This window comes from Peromyscus maniculatus, chromosome 1 (assembly GCF_049852395.1).
Source record: "Peromyscus maniculatus bairdii isolate BWxNUB_F1_BW_parent chromosome 1, HU_Pman_BW_mat_3.1, whole genome shotgun sequence".
Taxonomy (NCBI): domain Eukaryota; kingdom Metazoa; phylum Chordata; class Mammalia; order Rodentia; family Cricetidae; genus Peromyscus; species Peromyscus maniculatus.
Window position 1 is genome coordinate 206,983,372 of NC_134852.1, and position 22,789 is coordinate 207,006,160.

At 45.8% G+C, this 22,789-nt stretch overlaps 2 protein-coding genes and 1 long non-coding RNA gene across 16 annotated transcripts in view; 2 read left to right on the top strand and 1 right to left on the bottom strand.

The window, feature by feature from the left end:
- Nucleotides 1-288: 288 nt before the first annotated feature.
- On the bottom strand, nt 289-12,214 carry LOC143271180 (uncharacterized). The gene is made up of 2 exons (XR_013048394.1): nt 12,109-12,214; nt 289-1,259 (listed from the first exon to the last, which is right to left on the bottom strand). It is a non-coding gene; the product is annotated as an uncharacterized LOC143271180 (long non-coding RNA).
- A 27-nt stretch (nt 12,215-12,241) lies between these two features.
- Pdcd4 (programmed cell death 4) overlaps nt 12,242-22,789 on the top strand; it is a 38,408-nt gene continuing 27,860 nt past the window's right edge. For 3 of the 14 annotated variants that reach the window (XM_042265273.2, XM_006995133.4, XM_076563301.1), the window contains exons 1-2: nt 19,024-19,163; nt 22,639-22,745. In XM_042265273.2, the coding sequence (XP_042121207.1) occupies nt 22,703-22,745 (43 nt within the window). In that variant the 5' untranslated portion in view covers nt 19,024-19,163; nt 22,639-22,702. Of the gene's footprint in view, nt 12,349-13,888; nt 14,001-16,855; nt 17,025-19,021; nt 19,164-19,475; nt 19,791-22,638; nt 22,746-22,789 lie in introns of those variants that run through there. The other 11 variants (XM_076563299.1, XM_076563300.1, XM_076563305.1 and 8 more) reach the window with 7 other exon arrangements.
- LOC143271245 (uncharacterized) lies at nt 18,701-22,632 on the top strand. Its single transcript, XM_076563427.1, has 3 exons — nt 18,701-19,026; nt 19,124-19,491; nt 21,190-22,632. The coding sequence occupies exons 1-3, from the start codon at nt 18,701-18,703 to the stop codon at nt 21,258-21,260; spliced, it is 765 nt and encodes a 254-aa protein (XP_076419542.1). The 3' UTR covers nt 21,261-22,632.

Sequence of the window (22,789 nt, forward strand, 5' to 3'; positions counted from 1 at the left end):
GAGTACCACGTTTATATATGGTGTGTAGACATACATGCAGGCAAAACATACATACATGTAAAATGAAATAATAATACATTTTAAGTGGGAGATTTTAAGGGCAGAGACAGGAGAAAGAATGAAAATATCCTAATCCACATTATCCTTAAAGGATTGGCAAATTACTCCTGCAACCTAAAAATTATTAAAGAAAAAAAAAACCTAAAAAAATTTTTATGATATACATATTGTTAAATTCAACTGCCACTTTCAAAGGTGCAGTACAAAATCATGTTTCATACACAGATAAACATTTGAAGTAGATTTTAATGATTCAAGACATTTTGAATCCCAACTAGGCCAAACACTGTTCCTCGCAAAGGAAGTTAACTTTTCTCATTAGGAGACCTGTATTACAAAAAGCTATACTCAGTTATTTTTATACTTTTAACCTCATCAATAAAAATCTTAGAGGGCTGGATATCTATATCACATAATAGAATACTTGTCTTGTATGCACAAAGCCCTAAGTTCAGTCTCCAGCTCCACATAAACAGGGTATGGTGGCACATGCCTGTAATCCAGGTCTCAGGAGGTGGAGGCAGGGGGATCAGATGTTCAAGTTCATCCTTGGTTATATATTGAGTCCAAGAACAGCCTGTACTATTTGAAACCCTTCTCTTAAAAAAAAAATCTCATAGAAATCTGTTTTCTCTTTTCTGCCTTTTAAGTACCTAGACAATAACATCCCTTTTTGTCTCTTAAGACTCACACAACCTAAAATATTTACCTAATTACTTGTTTTTGGAAAAACCCTGCCAGTCTCTGCTTAAGTAGGTCATCTGCAATGTCTTTAGGAGTCATATGTGGCAAGGAAAAAAGGAGTGTAAGTAGATTCATCCAATATTTGTGTAGCTCTTGCAGGAAGTCCTGTGGGTTCTGTGCAGAAACACAACATGGCCACTGTCCTTGGGGAGCCTGCCCTCCAGAGTAGGATGTCGGAAACTGGCTAGCCTTTGTGTGCCTGTGGGTAAGTTGATGACCCCTATCACCCTGGGAACTTTAAATGTGTCAGCTTGTCACTGGGTTGTCTTGGCCAGAGAGTGTCTTCCCAGAAGGGCTCTGTTGGAGCAGTTCCGGGTGTACAAGGAAGGTAGGATCAGGTGAGCACCATGAGACCCGCAGGGAAGAAGCCAAGTCCGGAATGTCAACCAGGATGGGGTGGCGCTGTGATATTGGTTCAGGCAGGAGGCCAGAGAATCAGCCAAAGGTAGCACAGCCTGTGAAAAACAAGACGTGGGACTCAGGGCACTGCCTGGTCAGTAGCTCTCCTCCATGCCCACCCCATTCTCTAGGGAGGATGGCTAATGGCTCAGCTTCCTGTGCTCCAGTAGGTCCCAGCACAGCAGGGGTGCAGTGTGCCCCTCTTGGTGCACAGGCATGCCTTCAGTCCTGTGGGCATGCTGCTGCTGTGGCTGTGGCCTTCAGAAGTGTGCGTAGTTCTCCCAGAAAGGATGAGGGTCAGGCTACAGAATTGGTGTCTTCTCCACCCCCTGCTCTAACCCAGGCGAAACAGCAGTCCCAGTCCACTGGAGCCACCCCCCCTTTGCTCTGAGGCAGCATCAGTTGGTGGTCTGCTTCCCTCCTGGTCTTCAGTTTTGCAGGTAGAAAACTTCACCTTCTCAAGGGAAACATAGCTTTGAAAGAACGTCTGTGTGCCTCAGTGACCATCCCAACACCTGCCATGGAATCCCGAGGCTCCTCTAACAGAGAGACAGGCTGGAAGAACGTACCAAGGGCATAGCAGCTCACCCCTATCCAGAAGCCACTCAAGAAATGACGGCAGGGCTGATTATAGACTGACTCCTGCCTAACTAGGTCCTTAAGAGACTAGGCAGAATAGAGTAAGCTGGTTTTGCTCACCCATCTGGGCAGTGTGGAATGAATTTAGGTTCGGGGGTTAGGGAATGTTTCCTAGAGTCCTGGTTCTGCCACTTAGCAGTTTGTCACTTGGCAAGTGATAGCTTGGTGTGTGTGTGTGTGTGTGTGTGTGTGTGTGTGTGTGTGTGTGTATATAAGCAGCACACTTGTCCGTACTCACTCATGCATATACATATATGTACATATGTGTGTGCATGTGGAGACCAGATGTCAACACTGAATGTCTTTCTTTATCATTCTGCATGTTTTTTAAGAAATATTTTTTCACGAACCTGGAGCTCACTGGTTAGGTAGATGAGGTGGCCAGTTAGCCCCTGGAAGAGGTATGTGCTGCAATGCCCAGACTCTGTGTGTGCTGGGAATCCAAACTTAGGTTCTTTTGCTGGCACAGCAAGCCCTTTTATGCACTAAGCCACCTCCTAAGTCCCACAAATGATAACTCCTCTAAGTGTCAGCAAACATGTTTCCAGCGTCAAGATAATGACTGATCCCATTAAGGAGATAAGAGAAAACCCCTTCCCTTCCCCAACCAGCTCCCCATCCCAGACATGTTTCCTTAGTACTGTGCTTCTAATACTTCCAGACTTTCCAAAGGCTTATATTGACACAAATAGGTCAAAATATATAGATTTTTATAAATCAAATATTACTGGTCTGACACATCTTTTGTTTCTTTCTAACAACATATCATATGCATCATTTCAAAGTCCATACTCACAAAATATCCTTCTCATTCGCTAAGAATTGTTTCCTAATATGGACATGTGATAATTAACACAACCTACTGATGAATATTCAGCCTGTTTAAAATGTTTCCTATTCTAAATCTTGCCGCAGTGAACATATATGTTCCTGAATTTGTGTTATTTCAGTCTCTCAAAAGTGGTATTACTGGGTCAAGAAGTGGGTACACAGAATCCCAGAAGAGTTTGCCAAATGAGCGCATTCTGAAGTGTGTTGATCTAAACTCAAATTAGCAATGTGTGAGCACCCATGTCCACGTATCCTTGTGAGCACTGGATTCTATTAATTTTTAAGCTTTTATATTTCTCTGACAACTAGTGAATTTGAACATCTCTTTAGGTGTATTAACCATTTTCCTTTTTCTCTGAATTCTTTATTTATATTCCTCACCTATTTTTCTTTTCAGATGTTCAAGTTGGGCACTCGTTGTACACTGAGTGTAGACATCTGTCCACAGAGAGAAAAAAGGCAATGTTTTGAAGCACCCAGGAGGGTGTGGGAGTGGGGGTCAGAAGGTAGTGGGCACTAGAGTCCGTGCTTGATGAGAAATATTAATCCCCGTCTGCTGGAAGCTGAAAGTATTTGACCCAAGGCTGGCATTTGCTTTTTTAACTTATCTGCCCTGTCTTTCGTCATGGTGGAGTTTAGAATGCCCCAGTGTTCAGATCTGCTTCTGAGTTCCCATCTTGCTTAAGCAGCCTCCTCATCTTTACATTATGCAATTAGTTTCCTGGGTTTTCTTATGATATTTTTATAGCTTTGTTTATTTATTTGCGTATCTTTAGCACATAGGAGTTTGTATTTAGGAATACAGGAAGGATTTAAGTTGCTCGAATAGTCATAGTTTTATTGTGAGAGTTTCTTCTCTCACCCTCTAGGTGTGTTAGGGAGATAAATTTTTTTTTTTTTTTTTTTTTGGTTTTTCGAGACAGGGTTTCTCTGTGTAGCTTTGGAACCTGTCCTGGAACTCACTCTGTTGCCCAGGCTGCCCTTGAACTCACAGAGATCTGCCTGGCTCTGCCTCCTGAGTGCTGGAATTAAAGGCGTGCGCCACCACTGCCCAGTTGGAAGATGATTTCTTAATTGATTTTGTTATTTGATGACTTCACACATACACATAGTGTATTATTATTTTCTCCCGCATAACCTCTCTTTTCTTCCTCCGTGCCTATTAAGTACCTGCTCTTCTTCTAGCCTGTTCCTGTTACAGGAGCCTCAGAATTCCATGGCACATACTGGGGTGGCTATGTTTCCCTTGAGAAAATGTTACCTGGAGACCACAAGGGACCAGACTTGTCCTTCTCCTGACCAGTTCCCCAGGCTCATGACTTCTGGTTTTGTTTCGTCTCCCACTAGATTGGAATTATCCAATAGAGCCTGGTGGCATCCTCTGTGGCTCTACAACTGAAGGCAATGGTCTTCCTTCTCCCTGAATCTATCAGTAGCAAAAGCTCAACAGTGAGGGGTAGGACCCCCTGAACAGCCTCCTCCACCCACTCCAGTCTATTGATAGGCTCATTCTTATACAAGCCCAGTGTGGGCATCTGCAGCTGCTATGAGTTCTGATTGTAAATTCTGTGTCTTGCTTTGAAGGTGGCACTTTGCAGCCCTTCTGGGGAATTTTTTTTTTAATTTTTATTTTTTAGTTAAAAAAAAAGCAGACTATGATCTCATTAATGCACTCATTTATATGAGTGCTTATGGCAGTTTGTTAATGGTGGTTATTAATATAAGTGGTAACTGGTTATTTATGATGGCACTGCACATATTTCTAACTTTTCTCTTTTCATTTGCATTTTTGTGTTGTTCTACATAAACTGCCTTATCTGTATGCTGAAACATATTTAGAGAAAGGTGTCATGAGGGTGCCTTTATTCCCAGGACCTTCTGTTGGCCTAGGCTGCCTTGTGGTTCTCCAGGACAGCCCTGGGCAGCTCGGTGCTCTTTGTTCTCAAACGTTGGGCTAGATACATAGCAGAGGTACATGCTCAATTGGTTCCATTTCTCTAAAACCCCACGGGTTCACACAGATGTAATGACAGCAGATCAACTCATTGAACTTAGGTGTTTGGTCTGGCCACAAATCTTATTTCCTGATCCGCCCCCACTCCTCCCAGAGTGGGTAAACCACACATGTTGGGAGGAAATCCACCCTCTAAAAACATGAGTAAAGGTCAAACAAATTTGCACCCTGGGCCAACTGATAAATGAGTACAGTTGTTTGGACCATCCTACCTGTTTGCAAAAACACTCGGGCACAAATATGATAGCCCATCACTGCCCTGGTTGTTGGGGTTGTTGGCTTAGATGGCCTTTATACCCTTTGAGCAACTTCTCTGTCTCCGACTTTTGACATGATCTCTGGGCCACATTTGATATGCAGTCTGCTGACACGGAGTGACTTCTTTGTCTCTGACATTTGACATGATCCCTGGGCCACATTTGGTATGCAATCTGCTGACATAGCTGTGGCCAGAGCACTGCAGAAAGACTAGCTGTTTCTCAGGGTCTAGACATTAACACTTTGGAGAAGGTCCCCTTTAAATACTCAAACTTTAAAAGTTGGGAATATTGGAAGATAATTTGTTTCCTAAAATGAAATTCTGTAAAGTGTTGCCTTGTTAAACTCTGCAGGGCCACCCACCATCTGAAATGTCCTAAAATCCCTTATCGCAATCGTTCTACTAGGATGGCCCGAGTGACTGACGTGTACAAACCTGTTTGTCCCAGGAATATCTAGTCCTGTTGCATTTAAGGTTCTGCCTTTTATCAATAATCAACATGTTTATCTCTAGCAGCCAAACTCATGCTAATAATCACATGTCACTACGGTTGGAAGCCTGAAAACAAAGCCTGTTGGTCAATATGTAAACAAAGAAAGCACAGGCCTCCAGGAGCAAGCCTAATGGGACTTTTCTCTGAGTGAAGACCGAGGTGGTGAGGTCATCTCTCTTGCTCATTCACAGGTCTTTGGGGGATATTTTCTTCCTGGTTTCCACATTGGTGAAATATGTCCACTTTACAGTGAAAGAATGGATGCCAATGAGACATGACCTGGTGAGTATGCAACGCCAGTGAGTGACAGGTGAAGCAGCAAATCATGAGTGTCTTCCTCGATTCCATACTTGGCTGGGCCAGAGGTCCCTAGAGCCACTCCTGGACTTTTTGTCCAGTGGCATGGGCCAGATGTAGACCCTGTCTCTCCAGGAGGCTTAACCAGCTCCACGATGCACTGGATCCCTTCCCTCTGCTGATGAAGTGGGAGTCGGTAACATCAGGGATTAGAGTTTTCCAAATAGCTGTCTTTACCTCCAGAGTGCTGTTTGTTGCAGCTGGGTCCTGCGGATAAGCTGGGTCAAGCTTATCTTCTTTAGATAGAGATGTGCTGAGGGCTGCACAATTCAAAGCCAGATGGAAATCAGCTGCAGTACACCCAGTCCCGAACACACACACACACACACACACACACACACACACACACACACACACCCCATACAGCCGAGGCTAGCTGCTTCTCATTGACACATCCTGTCCCCAAAGGGCTGACTTCTTAGAGCGCTGAGAGGTGGGCCAGCACAAGCTGCTAGAGCAGGAAAAGCTGCACGGGAGTCTGTCTACTAAGAAGTCTGCCTGTCCCCAAGCTGCCTGTCTTGGCCCATATGCCTGACTTTTATAGCTCTCGTGCAGACAGATGGCTGGCTGAGAGGGCAGAGAAGAAAGTGGTCACAAGACAACGGAACTAACTGGCCAGCAGCGAGCAACACTCTTAGGCTGCTGCACATTTTTGTGTTGAAATTCCTGAACTATTTAATTCAGGGGACAAAAACCCACTGGGATGATTTTTTTTTTTTTTAACAAAAGGCTCCACCCTGCTCCAACTCTCATGGCTGTGAGCTGCTGACCATTGTTTCTCTCATGTCCAAACTATCTCTCAAGATCATGAGAGATTGGCTATGGCTTTCCCTCCCTCCCCAGGTGGAGTCACCCTCTCTGCTCTCACCCTTCCTCAGCTTTGATCTGTCCCCTGCTAATGCATTTATCACTCCTAACCACACATGATACTTATTTTTGTGGGTCCTATCTTTCCTGTTGGCCTAATCAGTGTGTTCCTTAAGGGCAAGGCCTCTGCTTATCTTTGTACCCGAAGCCTTGATATGGTACACATTGTGGGATACTCAATAAAGTCTGTTGAAGTAAACCAGGAACATAGCCACAGGGTCCACCCTTAGAGGTGCAGCCAGGCATCCAAATTCCTCATTGCAGGAAGAACATTTCCACTCTAGCCTGCCCAGAGAACATTGCAGACAGAGACCTCAACGTCAGGTGCCTCAGTTCCTCCAAGACAGAAAGCCAGGGCTAGACAATGGGTAGTCAGTGTGGTTACCCCTTCATTTAGAGCTGAGGGAACTGAGATTTGGCCAGGAGAAGCCATTTTGGGGAAGTCAGGTAAAAGGTGGGGGGCCTGGGATTTAAACGAGGCTCTCTCTGATACAGAAGCCCATTTGTTCTCCCACAAAAGAGCCCATAGCCCCACATCCAAAGATCCAGCTGCTTTGCTGTTCTCCCAGAAAAGGGCTCTGGACGGCCAGGTCTGGGAGGCAGTAGCTGGCTGCAGTCCACTCCCAGCTCTGTGGCTGGAGAAGCTGTTTATGAACTCTGCTTGTCTGAACCCTGGCAGCCCAGCTACCCCGGCGGGGGCTTTTCACAGACGACCCAGTGGGCAGGTAATCGAACATCACACAGAGCCTTTGTCTGCAGGGCATGGTGTTCTCCAGCGCAGGGTTTGTGTTGGCCACGCTGCTGGGGGTGGGGAAGTGGTGGCCACCAGCCTCTCTGCCAGTGAACCTCCTGCTCCAGGAGAGCAAAGGGGAGGAGTGGGGAGCTTGGGCCAAGCAAAGCCTAAGGGGAATCATGGGAGAAAAATGGTCTGGGCTGTATTCAGGGCAAGGGATAAGGAATTCCTTGAGGGCTTGAACTGGGTTTTATGTCACGAGACTACAGAAGACAGCAGAAAACTCAGTGTCCATAGATGGCTTCGATCCCAGCCCTGCCTGTTACTGCTTGGGTGGGGACAGGCAAGTGTTTCACCTCGTAGCCTCAGTTTATCTGTTGTACAAAGAGGATAACAGCAGTGTTTTTCTGGGTTTGGTGAGGACACAGAGGCATTCTGTGGTGTGCTGGGCATGAATTAGTCTATAAGTGGCAGGGTCCTTAGGAATTTTTTCAAGTGTCCCATCGGCTCCTAGATTTATGAACCAATGAAAAGGCCAGTGCTGCAGAGAACACCCACACAATAGTGTCGATTGACGGCGGACTGAAAAAAGGAAACAAAATCATCATGAGCCGACCCCCACTTAGAGGAACTCTGGTCCAGAAACAGTTGAGTGGAGGGCAAGCTGTTCCTAGTTAGGGAACAAACAGCCAACGGAAGAACTGTGGAGTTGTTGCTTCATAAGTGTGCTCAATTGTGTGTGTGTGTGTGTGTGTGTGTGTGTGTGTGTGTGTGTGTGTGTGTGTGAGAGAGAGAGAGAGAGAGAGAGAGAGAGGGAGGATTTATGTACTTGTGTTGTATATGATGTAAATGTGTATGGTATATGTGTTTGTATAGTGTGTGTAACTGTATGTCATATGTGCTTAATTGTGTGTGTGTGTGTGTGTGTGTGTGTGTGTGTGTGTGTGTGTGTGTGTATAGAGGAGTGTTATGCCTATAATGAGATTGTAGAGACCTTTAGTTTTTTTTCACTTTCAATGCTCAATAATGAAGAGAATGTTTATTATGTAAGATTTTACTTTTGGCATAGGCATATCTGTTTTTGTATTTCTCCCCGTGGCTCCCAGATAAGGAAATAAGTCTCAGAGAGGTCACTTCATTATATTTAAGCCCATTTTTTGGCAGAGGTGACTGCAGACCTAGACCTGCCTGACCACAGCAAGCTTGCAGGCTTAACCTCTGAATGAAGGAACTCCTGGATGCAAACCGACTCCAGCTTTTGCTCTGTGTCTGCTCGGGAGCTTTTCTTGTGGTGAGTCACCTAAATAACCATGTTCTCTTCTGGCTCCCAGACCCGCCACTTCCTGCGCGGCTTGTTACCACCCTAGTTTTATTTTTGCCGGCTTTTCCTCTGAAGCAGGCCTCACCCCAGTGATGCAGGCTCACTGGCTGGAAGAAGACGGACTTCTGAGCTGAGCCAGAGCATTCAACTCTGCCTCAGCCAAGGCTGACTGGGCGTGTAAATTTGATCATAGTGCCTGGGATCCAGTGTGGCTGGGGCCTGGAGAACTAGAGCTTCCTGCCATTCCTGGGGTGGGAGTGAAGGGGGGCAGACCTACCCCAGTTCCGCTCTTGGCATGTTCACAGACAGTTAGGCTTCAGCAGCAAGCACTGAGGGCTGCTTGCTGTGTCCTGCCCGCCCCCCAAAGGCTCCCTGCAGCCCCAGCAAATGACAGGGATGCACTGGGCCAAACCAGGAAGCGAAACCCTGAGGACAGCCCCAGACAGACTCTTGTACAGAAAATAGAAGTTATATTAGTTTCTTTACTCTTTACCAAGCATTTATTTGTTGGCAAAGCACCTCCAAGCACCAACATTGGGTCTTTAAGAAATCCACAATTCCAGTGAGGGAATGAATCAATGTGAAAACAAAAAGGTGAGCCCAGAGGCCAGCCTGAGGCTACACAAGCAGATGATGGCAGTGATGGACCCTCTCCACTCTGGTTTAGCCAGGGGGAAATTATTTCACTCTGAAGGCTCAGTCAGGACTCAAGAAGTAAATACCCATAGCAAGCAGGCATCATAATGTACTAGGTGTTACAAGATGTCAGGCTTCCCACTAAGAACTTTACAAATATTACTTTGTTTAATTGGAACAATAACCCTAGTACAAATGGTAATTATCTCTGATTTCAGGAGAAGAGACTGAGGGTCAGTGGATGTGAGGTAACTGGCTCAAAGGGAATGTTTTATTTGTTGAGCAAAGTTCATCTGGGAAGTAGTCTGTTTAGATTTCGTGAGGCTAAGGAGCCAAGAGAAGATAAGATGGGTGTTTTTAAAAGGTTCCTTGTGCCAGGCGGTGGTGGTGCACACCTTTAGTCCTAGCACTCAGGAGGCAGAGGCAGGCAGATCTCTGAGCTTGAGGCCAGCCTGGTCTATAGAGAGAGTTCCAGGACAGCCAGGGCTACACAGAGAAATCCTGTCTCAATCTCCCCATCCCCCCAAAAAAGGTTTCTTGTATGGGATGGAAGCAGCTCCCCGCACAGCCTGTTTGGACATGTGGTCCTCCCTGGATACCAGGTCACATAAACTGCCACCACTGTGTCTGGGAAGAAGCTCTTCCATGGAACACGTTCTAGCTTGTTGCTGGCCCTGCTCCCTCTAGGCCTGCAGCCTCTACTTTTAAATAGGTCTTCCCCCTGCTCTCTGCCTGTGGAGATTTTATAAGGCTTCCTGGGCTTAGGATTCAGAAAGAAGATGTAGTCTTAATGTACTACCTGAGGCTACTTCCCTCTGATTGTGCAAGAGCTGGAGACATTTCACAGGCAGTACTTAAAAGTATTCCCAGGCCTCTAGTGTTCCCTGGGAAAGCCGTTGTCAGGGCTATTACTGACTCAGACATCTTTGAAGGAGAGCTAGAGTCAGCATTCTAGGTGAGATAGGAGGTTCTTCTAGAGGGTAACAATATTTGTGGGAACAACTGATCCTTTGGAGAAAGTGGCATTTGTCTCTTAAAGTCATGTGATCATGCTTGGTAAAACTTGGTTTTCAAAGCAGTTGTATAGTTCTGAAGAAACTAGCTCCATCAATGTTCATGGCCACTAGCCAGCTAGTCGGCCACCTTTAGGATTATGGCTTTGAGCACAGTATTCACTACTACGATTAAAGCTGATACAGCTTTGCAATGTTGGTTCCTCTCAGTTCCAGTGCCTCAACACCTGTCTGCTATCTCTAAAGGATTCTTAAGATTTACTTTTAACGTGTCTGAGTGTTTTGCCTGTGTGTACGATGTGCACCACCTGTGTGCCTGGTGTCAGAACCTTGGGAACTGGACTTATGTATGTACAGTTGTGAGCTGCCTTGTGGGTGCTGGGAATCAAACCCTGGTCTTCTGCATAACGAACAAGTACTCTTAACCATGGAGCCATCTTCCCAGGCCCTCTAAAGCAGTGGTTCTCAACCTTCCTAATTCTTCGACCCTTTAATACAGTGCCTCATGCTGTGGTAATTTTGCTACTGTTATGAACTGTAATGTAAGTATCTGTGTTTTCTGATGGTCTTAGGTTGTACAATTCCAGTGGGGTCACGACCCACAGGTTGAGAACCACTGCTCTGAAGGGTGCTTAGGAGAAGGTAGCTTTTATAAGACAAAAACTGCCATCAAAACTCCTGGTTGTGAATGTGTAAATGTGGACAAGGTCTGGCTCGAAGCAGAATTGTATGTTGTCTGCCAACTCAGAGATTATTTGGGAGGTCCTAGTGCATTAGACCAGAGAGACGGCTCTTCGGTTAACAACGCATACTGGTCTTCCAAAAGGTCTGAGTTTGGACCTTAGCATCCACATCAAGAGCCCACAACCACCTCTAACTCCAGCTCTAGAGGATCCAGTGCTATTTTCTGCCTTGATGGGCACTATACTCATGTGCGTGCACACACACAAAAACATACAAACATACACATATTTAAAAATGAGAGTAACTATAAAGAAAAGAGCATGTGGATGGAGACCTGGGGGCATCTGTGCAGGGAGCCTCAGGAGCTGACCTGAAAACCACATCAGATTCCATTCTCTTGAATCGGTGTTTTCCAGTGTGTGTTCCGTAAGATATTAGTAGGAAATGTGCACAAAAGCATGCCAGTTCACTGAAACGTCGGGTTGTGGAAAAATCACACAGGCTTCCTCCTATAACACTACTTTTCCTTGAATGAAGATAAGCAGTCTCCTAAGCTACCGCATCCCAGCACCTTTGTATGGCAGAACACCCGCAGGGCACATTTCCAGAGGAAGCAAATGATGCTTCTTCTCCAATAACTTCATGGACTTTTAACAATAAATTCATGAGTGATGTGGCTGTGCCTTTTGTTTAGGAAACTTTTGGAGATTCAACTTATATTGCTGGCATATTGACACAGGCGGAGGGAGCTGCCATTATAACTAGAATAACTACTAGAGTGTCTAAGGTGGCATTTCCACTGTTGTCCTAGAAGTCAATTTTTAAAATTGTAGTTCCTTTAATGATACTTTGTGATGATGTAAACTAAACCCACAACTCTAGCCTCAAAAGGGATAAAACATGATTTATTCTGGAGCCAAACGTAACCATGACCCAAGAACACAAATTTAGGTTACTGTAAATACCATGTTTTAACATGGTAACATTTCCATGAAGTTTTTATAGTACAAAACAAAGGTCATAAATTAAAAAAACTTCTCAAATACATCAGCGTGTACCTCAGGTAGGCAGGCCACAGGGAAGCCACTGCTTTAGGTCTTCCTTGCTAGGCTCTGACGACATTCTCAGCTTTGGGTTGGTGGGAAGCCAGGGGTTTGTTTGTACATTCCAAAGAAATTTACCTAATAGTCACAAGGATGTGAGGTCACACAGAGGTGGGCAATAAATCGCTACTTAAGGGGCTACCGTAGCCCAAGGCAATTTGTCTCTGGACCTGCAACCTCTCTCCAGTCCCTGAGGTACTAATCAGTTAATCAGCCTTGTAAAGTGTTCGCTGTAGGTGCAGCTGCTTTCCTGGGAAAGCCACCTGGCTTGACCTGCAGAGGAAAGGCAAGCATGATGGCACATCCTGGTGGAGACTCACTCTGAGCATAGAACCCAAGGTTGTACTGGCTCCCCAAACTGGATCGTTTTAGTGACATGATTCTTCCTGTTATCTTTTGAAAAACATTATGAAGCAGCTGTGGTATCACATGCATATTCATAATAAAACCTGCATACATTTTAGGATCTTTTTACACCCTTTGAAGCCCATCAATAAATCATTGACCTAGATTACTTGCCTTCAAAGAGAACTATCTAAAATACCACATTTGGGCGCGCGCGCGCATGCGCACGCGCGCACACACACACACACTGGTAAGAATACTGTCCCTTCTGCAGTTATTTTTCTTTCCTTGGCATTCTTGGTTCCCACAGGGTTGCTTGTTGCCTGCTAGGTACTGTTTGGAGAACAGCTTTGCCTCTTGTGCTGAAGAACTGCCAGCTATGTCCCTGGTTATGCTCAGTTGAGAGTCTGGGGATTTTCTGGAGGTGTGGTTTAAAAATGCCAGGCCTAGTTTGCCTAGTGGTCCTCCTAGATTTGGGGAAAGAAGAAAAAGGTGTGTGTGTGTGTGTGTGTGTGTGTGTGTGTGTTTTGCAAACAGAAGGAGAGGAACAAACAAAGGATCATGTGGGTAAAGGCAGGCTGTAGCAGGTAGAGAGACCAGTCATGGTTCTTTCTGCGCTTGCCTGGAGCCAAACTGCACCCTTTCTTTTGGACTTAGTTTTTGTCTGTTCTCTTGTAATCTGGGCAAATTGTCCTCACTAGGCCATCTGCCATGCCCTTCCATTGTTTCTGATCCATGGAATTGACTTTTAATAACACATTTAATAACACACACTACTATCTAGGGGCTGGGGGCAGTTCAGTCAGGAAATAGCTCACTTTGTTAGCTTGAGGATAGCAGTTCTCTCTGGAGCACCCATACAAAGCCTGGAATGGTGACCTGGGCTGGTACTCCTAGCACAGAGGAGGTGGAGACAAGGAGACACTTGAGGCTTGCTGGCTAGCCATCTAGCATAATTGGTGAGCTCCAGACCAATGAAAGACTGTCTCAAAGGACGCAGAAGGTGTTCTTGAGGATAACACTTGAGGTTGTCCTCCAGCTTCCATATGCATGTATACATACATGTAACCACACAGGCACACACACACAGGCACACATACACACACACACACACACACACACACACACACACACACACACACACACACAGATATGCATTAAAAATCATTTTTGGTTTTCCCCATTCTATTATTTGTCATTAATTTTATTTTTCTGTTCGACATAAATAGAAGTTTGATGAATTCTGTTACTTAATCAGTTTCTTCGGTGTGCCACCCTCTTCCTCTCGGGCCTACCCAGCTCCCCTTTCCAGCCCTCTCTGCATTCCCTTGTAGAGTTGGTTCTCTTGATCACAACGCCAGGCCATTCATTGCTCTTCATTTTCTATCAGGAAAGAACTCTCTTCTTTCTATCCCGGGCTCCCTCGACACTACTAGCTTCGTGTTTGGCATTTGGGAGGCAAGCAGAAGCTGTGTGGATCCAGAGATGAGGAGGCCATAATGGTAACTATGTGCACTCAAGCACTCAACATGGAGAAGAGAGGGTTAATTCTGAGACAGGATGCCTAGCCAAGAACCCAGTGTTCCAGAAGAATGCAAATAAAGCCCTCAGAGATGCGAGGGGAGGAGCCCAACACCACGTAATTAAGGGTAGGGTGGAGCAGTGATCTAAGCGCTGGAAAGCATGGGGCTCCATGACCAATTTGCAAAAGACTGAGGAGCTGCATCTTTCACAGGCTTAGAAGTCAGGGCAGGTGTAGGTGTAGGAGATGTGGTAAAATTTTCTTTTATTTTTTTTTTTAAAGGGAAATGAGTTTTTCGGGAGTTCCTCATCCCTAGCTGAGCTTGTTTCTAACTTGTTAAGGTGGTAGGACTGACTTGGTAAATAAGTCCTACAAAAGACCACAAAATAAGTACCACAAAACCTCTGAGGAGCTGAAGTGAAGTAAACGCTTCCAGTCACTCAGCACTCCTTGGTTTACCCTGTGGTAAGGTGTCGCATCTGCTGTGCAGAGCATACTTGTGCTATGCTTCTGATCATGCCATGCTCTGCAGCCCAGGAATGAGATTCTGGAGAATGTCTAGGAAGCATTTTTAACATCAGGCACATCCTCTCCATCCTAGTCCATCCTGCGTCTTTACTTGCAGGGTATTCAAATGAGATGGGGTCACCCGAGAGCAGAAGGTGCTGGGGTCCAGATATCTGACTTTCCCTGAAAAGACTCAGGACTGAGCTGTAGGAACAATGTGGTCCAGCCGGGCTTCTAAACATCTGGACCCTTCCTGTCCGTAGGATCCCTACTGGACCTGTGTGCTGAAACCTTATTTTCTCTCTGGCTTTGATTCTAACTAGTTATGAGGGTTGGACAACTCACTCAGTTTCTCTGGATCTGTTTCTCTACTTAGTAAATGAAAAGTTTGCTTTCAGCATAAAAGTCCCATGATTACTAGAGACCTGCTTGAGCTTCATTTCTCTCGCCTCTGAAGCACAGAGTGTCTCATCCACATCACTGGGTCCACTGGTGAAAGTGTACACAAAAGTGCTCAGGAAACCTCAAAACAGGCAAACATCAGCTGTCATCACTAGGATTCCTTTTGCAGCTTCCTCTTTAGGCCATGTTTCAAGTCTTTCACCATTTGTGCTAAAGAAGACATGGCCTCTTGGGGAAATTCCTAAAATCTTGGCTTCTACAAAAGGAGACAAAAGGGTTGTTTGTGCCCGTGAATGAAGTTGATGCAAATGACAATCTCATTTGCAAGTTCTTGCGAAGGAAGTGGGCTAGATCTACTTTTACTCCCCAGAAAGATGGCTGCTTCTCAGTTTCATGCAGGAGCTTGACCAGTGCTCAGTCAGAGCTCTCAGATCTCAAATGTGACTTTGTCCAAAGCATGGACTGGCTCTGAGGTCCACAGCCACCTGCAGACATTCAGGAGTTTGCCTTCCGCCTGTGTGTTTCTAGGCAGTTCACTCATAGGAACGCCTTAGCATGCCCGGCCTGACACCCACCGTCGGTCCCTCTCTTCTTGGCTTGTTTAGGGGATGGCTTCATGCTGTTGCCCAGGCTGGCCTTGGACCCCTGGTAGTCCTCTTGCTTCTCTCTGCCAACTGCTGGAATTACAGGTATGGCCACCATGCCTGGCTTCTGCCATCACTCTTCCTGCCTTTGGGATGGAGGGGATGTTGTATTATCAAAGCCTTGCACCCAGAGACAGCTCCTAGATTGTGACAATTATTTTACCAGCATCTCACTGAATCCTTTCAGACATTAGAGGAAAATCCTGTCACCTCCGGTTTTTCATTCCCAGGACTCCTGTGGTGCAACCTACGTTCTTTGCATAGTATCCCAAGGTGTGACCCCTCAGAGTCGATAATTCCTTCTTTTACAGTCCAGAACAGTGGAGCATTCCATTGATCTAGGGAAGAGAAGTTGAAAATGCCCAAGGCAATGCAGTTAGGAACAAAGCCAATAACTTAAAAGCAAAACTTAGGAACTCTATCTCCCTTCTCACAAACCCCAACAAGCCAAATACACTTCTCTGTGCATCTTAACAGGGCTTAAACCTGAGGCATATTGGGAAACTGAGCTCTGTAACGCCCATCTGATCATACAGCAAAGATTCTGCTGTCACTTCTGAACAGGTGGCTTGTCCTAGGTTATTGTTGGTCTTTTCTTTCCTGGAATGAGTTGTTATGAAAGGAAATGGAAGTTACAATCCCATTATTCTGGAATGAATGAGTGAAGAGGAAAGGAAATTCATATCTAACAGCAAAATAAATGTGAAGCCCATAGGCAAAGGGCTTTAAGTAACAAAAAGTCTATGAGAGTTTATAATGTGACATGAAAGTACACATGGTAGCCAGAGAGCCTGGGGAGTCCTAGGCCTCAGGTATTAGCTCTCCTAGGATAGAAAAATGCCTTTTGCCAAGGACACAGATGGATAAATTAGGTGCTTTTCATAGAATAAGCAGCCAACAAATACTTGTAGATTGATTTGCTAGGCAAGAATTCTTGGCACCTGGCTATTTTTCTATTTCTAGTTCATTCTTTAATTTTTATTCTTTTAAAACATTTAGCTATAAAGGCACAGATGATCAGGGTTCAGTTTGGCTAGAAGCAGTGTTGGTGACGGTGGCTATCATCTATACTCCCAAGCTGGTTTTTTTTTTTTTTTTTTTTTCAACATATTCTGGGCTGTCTTGAAGCCTAAGAGTTCTGTGTTCAAATAAGTAGACGTCAAGTTTCTTGGGCTGCCCACCAAAGATGCTAAGAGTGCGTAGTAAAGGAAAGTTTAACTTTTCTGAAACTCCCTTTTCCCAAGATGTGGCTATGAAACAGTTTCTCCTCCACTTTTTTTAGGATGCCTATTAAAATATTGCAAAATTCATATGCTTCTGAAAATACCATCTGAATTTTACTGGTGAAGAAACAGAAGTCTTGAGGAGGAAGTGGAGTTGTTATTGGTAGCAGGGGACCTGGGACTAGACCATTACTCCTGTCTGCCCAGACTGGTCAACCACATACTAAGGTGGGTTTTGGGATTTCAGAATACTGGGGTGAGGGTTGAGACGGCGAGCAAAATGGATGTGAATGTTTTATTCTCCATTAGTCCCCTTTGCCAGGGCAGACTTGATAACAGTTTTATATTTTGTTCTCTATTAGATCCCTCTTCTGGGGAGATTTGCTAACATGATTTCAGAGGTCTAAGGTGCTCTTTTTAAACTGGGGATTATATTGTATTCTTATTTCAGAGGTTTGGGGATATTTGCCCTACAAACCTGGCTATACCTTGTGCTAAACAAGTGAGCAAAGGGAAAAACTTAGCAGGCGTCTGCAGATGGTGGCAGGCTGGGAGAAAAGGTCAAGAATTAAAGTCAAGAGAGGGATGGGGAAAAAAGAAGCCAGCAGCCACAGATTAGGGGAGAGAAAGGAGACAGCTGCAGATAGTTAAATAAGCCACAAAACTGAGTGGCTAGGAAGCTCTGATTATACATAATGATCATGACTCATGAGGCTAATTCAGATGCTGGCCATGTGAAGAAGCCCCCGACCAAGAGCTGGTGATCACCACCAACGGCTAGAATCCTCTGTGAACTCACACAATGTATATTTACTGCATGGGTTAATAAATCTACAAAGCGGCTTCTTAAGCACACATACAAAGGATGAGTGAGACACAGATCTTGTGTCCAACAAAGCCATGTTCTTAGGGGGACAAGCCAGGACCAGGACTCAGATAAAGGAATGCCAGATAGAATGGGATCAGTGCCTTCAGAGGCACGACAGGCCAATACTTCGAGGAATCAGGTTTCAGAAAGTGGATCATATGGGCGTGAGACCTGACAAAGACTGAGGGAGGCCAAGAGACATGGATGTACCAGGCATTTCAAGATGATATGATAAAGACCTGTCAAGACACAAGCGAGGATGTGGATCAGTGAGCTGCCCAAGTGGGTTTCAGAGAAGGGGTATCCACGGACTGACTAGGAAGGGTGTGGAGACATGGCCTCAAAGCCTTTAAGTCACATTGTGGGTTGTAGGATGTCTGCTGAGAAGCAGGAACCCCAGGGAGGTAGTGGGGTGCTTGTGAAGGAGCGTGTGTGTGTGTGTGTGTGTGTGTGTGTGTGTGTGTGTGTGTGTGTGTAATTAGATAACGCCAGGCAGGAGACAGGGCAGTAAGGCATAAGTTAGGGGATGGTGGTTGCTATTGAGCGAGGAGGCAGTTCAGTTTTGAAAAGACCAAGCGATCATTCGGCTATTGCTGCAGCCTGAAGGTGAACATGGCCAGAGAAAGCGGGTCAGTCCTTTTACAAGGGCACAGGGAGATCATAAGGCACTGCACACTATCTCAGGAGATAACGAGCCAGACAAAATGAGAGCTAGATGAGCCCCAGAGATGGCAGACAGAAGGAAAAGTCACCCGAGACAGCCACAGAAGGCTGTTTCAATACGCAAACTGCAGCCGTGGTTGAGAAACCCAGCCTTGAAATCCAGAATGCAAGAACCACAGTGGCCTGGCTGCTTAGCAAAGGGCCTTCAGTTTTTGATTCTCTGTATCTGGGAAATGGAAACGATTTTTATCTCAAAGGGCTTAGGCCTTTGCTGCGAGAAACTTCTGAGCACGTGGACACACGGTAGGAGCCACGCGTGAGCCAGGGCCAGGGGCAGAAGTAAGAAGAGAATGGCTTCCCTACACGCCCAGAAATGGAGGGGACCTCAGGAAATCCACAGCTTTGGAGCTGGCTGAGTCTGCCGACGCCCTGGGGAGAGACCAGGCGAGGCGGGTCGAAGAGCCGCACCCCAGCCCCCACTCCGGCACAACCCTCCGGCCCTCTCCACCCGCCCCCGACTTCCCGCGGAGCGGGCCCCGAGCCGCTGCGCATGCGCCGACCGTCGGTGCCCCCCCCAGCGCCCCGCCCCGACTTTCCACGTTTCACTTCCCTCCCTCTCCGCCGGGGCTGCAGCTTCGCCGCCACGATTGGCTGCCGGACCTCCTCCTCTCGGCCAATAAACGCCACGCCGTCGCCCCCGTGTTACTGGGTAGAACAAAACAAAAACAAACAGAGCGAGCGGGGCCAGAGGCGCTCCGAGGCGGCGGCGGAGGCTGAGGAGCGGGGTCGGGGCCAGGTGGACCGGAGACCCGGGCGAGCGGCGGCGGCCGGAGGAGGTCAGTCCGGTGGGCGCGGCTCGCACGCCCGGGCTGGCGGCGACCTCCTCCCGCTTGCCCTCGGCCCCGGGAGGCTTGCCGCACGTTGGGAGGGGGAGGGGGCGTGGAGGCCTCGACGCGGCGGTCGGGGCGACGAGCCCGGGGCTGCAGCCGCCTGGAAGCCCTCAGGCCCAGCCGCGTTCGCCCAACGCCCGGGGCTGCGGGGGGCCGCCGGGGCTCGGTCTCCGAGGCCGGAGCGGGGCGCTGCAGCGCGGGCCCGCCCCCTCCTCCGCTGCCCCTTCCCCGGCGGCTGGGCGCGCGGGCGCTCGTGGCCGAGGGGAGCCTTCAGGTGCCCGTCCCCGATGCAGTTGGCGGTGGGGGACGGGTCGGTAGGGGAGGTGTGCGGACCTGACGGAGGTCAGCGGAGGGCTGCGCGCCCCGATCCCGGAGGGAGGGCCTGGCCCTGCCCGGTGCTGCCGGAGGGTGGGCGTCCTGCGGGCACGCCGTCCGCCCGTGCGGGCTCCGGACGCGGGCAGGCGCCCCCCAGGCCCTGCGCCAACTCCTCCTTGCCGTCTCCTGCACGGGGGCCCTAAAAAGAAACGGAATGCCACCCAGAGAAAACAAAGCCGGGAAGGGAGCCCCCTTTCTGTGAGCGCATGCTGGGTCTGCTGCCTGTGTCTGTCCGGTGCTGTAATGTACACAGAGGGTGCCCCCCCCCCCAGCTGCAGATGTAGGTCTCCCCATTTCTTCCCCCCACACCCTCCTGGGAACTGGCTCAGTAGCCAGCCGCCTTAGTGTCCTATGTGCTATGATTCAAATGCAGCTGCTGGCCTGGGTGAGGGGTGGGTGTGAGGCCTACGGGAGGCTTTTCAAACATTTTGGGACATTTTCAAACAGTTGTGACAGTCTCCATGATTGAGAGTTTGAAGCTTTGGGAAAGCCCATATACCTTTTTAAAAACCAAGTCTTCGCATATGTATCTGTATTGGCATTTATACCCATGATGTGCTTGCGATTGAGACACACACACACACACACACACACACACACACACACACAACACACACACACACCCCGGTGGCATCTTTGAATTATAATTTGATTAGTTTGTCTAGTGTGGTAATGTTAAGGGAGAAATACTTGTTAGGACCGCAAAAACCAATGTACACGGTTATTTTCTATACTGATTGCTTTTGCAAGTGCATTACTGTGGTGCAGTGCTCTTAGCTGATTGTAAGTTGCTAATTAGGTGATTGTATCCCAGAAAAGAACTAAAGTAATTTTCTACTTAACATTCGGTCTAAACTCTGACTTCCAAAAATGTCAGTAATTTATGGGGTTATTTAGGAAGTACACTGGAGAACAGTTAATTTCAGCTTTAATTTTTCTAACTTGTAAAGCATGCTTTTATCCCCTCATTGAAAATGATTTTGTATAGCTGACTGTGGAGCAAATGGAGTTTAGATTTTTTTTTCCTTTGCCTTAAGTTTGAGGTAAGGATTGTTAAATTTAAAAAAGAAAAAAAAATTCTGCCACTCTGAAGAGGGTGGGACATACTGTTCTTTAGAACAGCTGTGCTGCTGTGGGCTGTGACTCGGTTCCTGATTGTTTGATCCAGTTGTCATGGTCTGGAGAAGGAACTTTTTTTTAATTTTTATTTTTGTTATAATTACTTAATAAAGCAGTATATTATTTGTGATAGTCATTTCCTGATAGCTGTTTTCTGTATCATAGATTGATTATTTTTAGTGTTTGGAAAGCAGTGTGTAACAGTTGCTATAACAAGTCTGTGTTGTTACTTTTTTTGTTAACCTGGACCTTCTCTGTAGGGCACAGTGAGCTCTGGTCCTGCATTTACAGGTCCGGATTCTGGTAGTGGTTCCTCTACTGTGCTACTCTTCATCCTTGCACAGATCACCCACTCTCCTGAATCTCTTGAATTGTATGCAAAGTGAATACATGAAATACACGAAATAATGCACTTAAAATACATTTTGATTTATACAGGGCTTGATAAGCATTGTTTATAATCTTTTCCCTTTATTAGGTAGATGCTGCAGAAAGTATTTTCTCAAAGATTATGTTTGCATGAAGAATGAAAATGAAAAAAAAACTTGACAATGTAACTTTAAACTCAGCTCACATCCCATGTGACAGATTTCCTATAGCATGTAACTCATACTCTTAAAGGAAGCCAAAGGTGCCATTTCCAGCCATGGAAAGTACTGTTTGCATTTCTAAACTGTATTTGGTCTTATATCTGTTTGAATCTCCACATAAATTTTTTTTTTCCTAAATCCTCAGTTATTTGAAATTAAAACGTTGGGCAGTGATCATTTAGAGCCATGTGTCAATTAATTCTGAATAGAATTAGAGGACGATTTTTACTGTGTTGCGTTTCTCAAGCAGTGTGGTAACATGTTGGTGTAGCCTAACAATTATGGCATCACTTCAGCGTAAGGTGTTGTTTTTGGTTCACAAGTTAATACCCTTTTTACAGGAGAATGTAAATCAAAGGGGTCTCGCACATGCTGCCACTGAGTCCTGTCAGCTGTCTGCACCTCCCTTAGAACAGTCTCTTATGTAGGCTGTAAACTCCTGATGATCCTTCCTTGTGCTTCCAGAGTGCTGTGCTTATGGATTTGGTTACCACGTCTGGCTTTCATTTGTTACTAAACAAGTTATTTCTTTTTAAGAATGAAAATTTTAGATTGTAAAAGCAATATGCTAAAAATAAATTACAAATAAATCTCATAATAGAAAAGGTTATTTAAAAGAATGACTCCCCATCTCAGCGCTTCATAAAAAGACAGGAAATGGCAGATGCTTCTGCTTCCAAAGTCTGTGGTTGAAAGATCAATATGTGAAATATAAGTTACTGTTAAAGAACTATTCCAATAGTTGTGTTCCTGTATATGAATGTGTGGTTAATTTTAAGAGTATTAAGTATGGGCTGGAGAGATGGAACATGGATTAAGAGTACCTAATCTTCAGAGGACCTGAGTTCAGTTCCCAACACCACATTAGTCAGCTCACAACTCCCTGGAAGTCTAGCTTTGGGGATCCAGTGCCCTCTTCTGGCCTCCACAGCTGCCTGTACACCTGTGGCTGACCACACACACACACACACACACACACACACACACACACACACACACAGCGAGGGGGAGGTGTAAATCTTAAGTTTTGGTGTGTGTGTATTTCTTTAAGTTGGAAGAAATATGTGTTGTAAATAGGTCTTGAAACCCCAAATTTAAGGGATTCATTGGCAACATGCTGAAATCTGTTGTATTTTAATCTCAGTTTTTTTTTTCTTTTTTCTTGGTCTCAGAAGAGCTTGTGAAGAAATTTGAAACTAAGTGTTAATTAGATTATTTGTGAAAGTAAAGCAAACTTTAAAAAGGCATTTTTTTCACATTGTATTCAAGTAAGTTGAATTTACCTTTATTGTGTCAGCTTAGAAGATGCTGAAACTTTTTTCTTTTTTAAAACATAGATTTTAAAGGAAGACTTCCATTTCATAATTTGTGTATAATCAGTGCAAGCGAAATTAAGGAAAAATGGATGTAGAAAATGATCAGATTCTGAATGTAAACCCCACTGGTAAGTTGTATCCTAAACCTGTCTTGTGAGCAGACTTGACACTA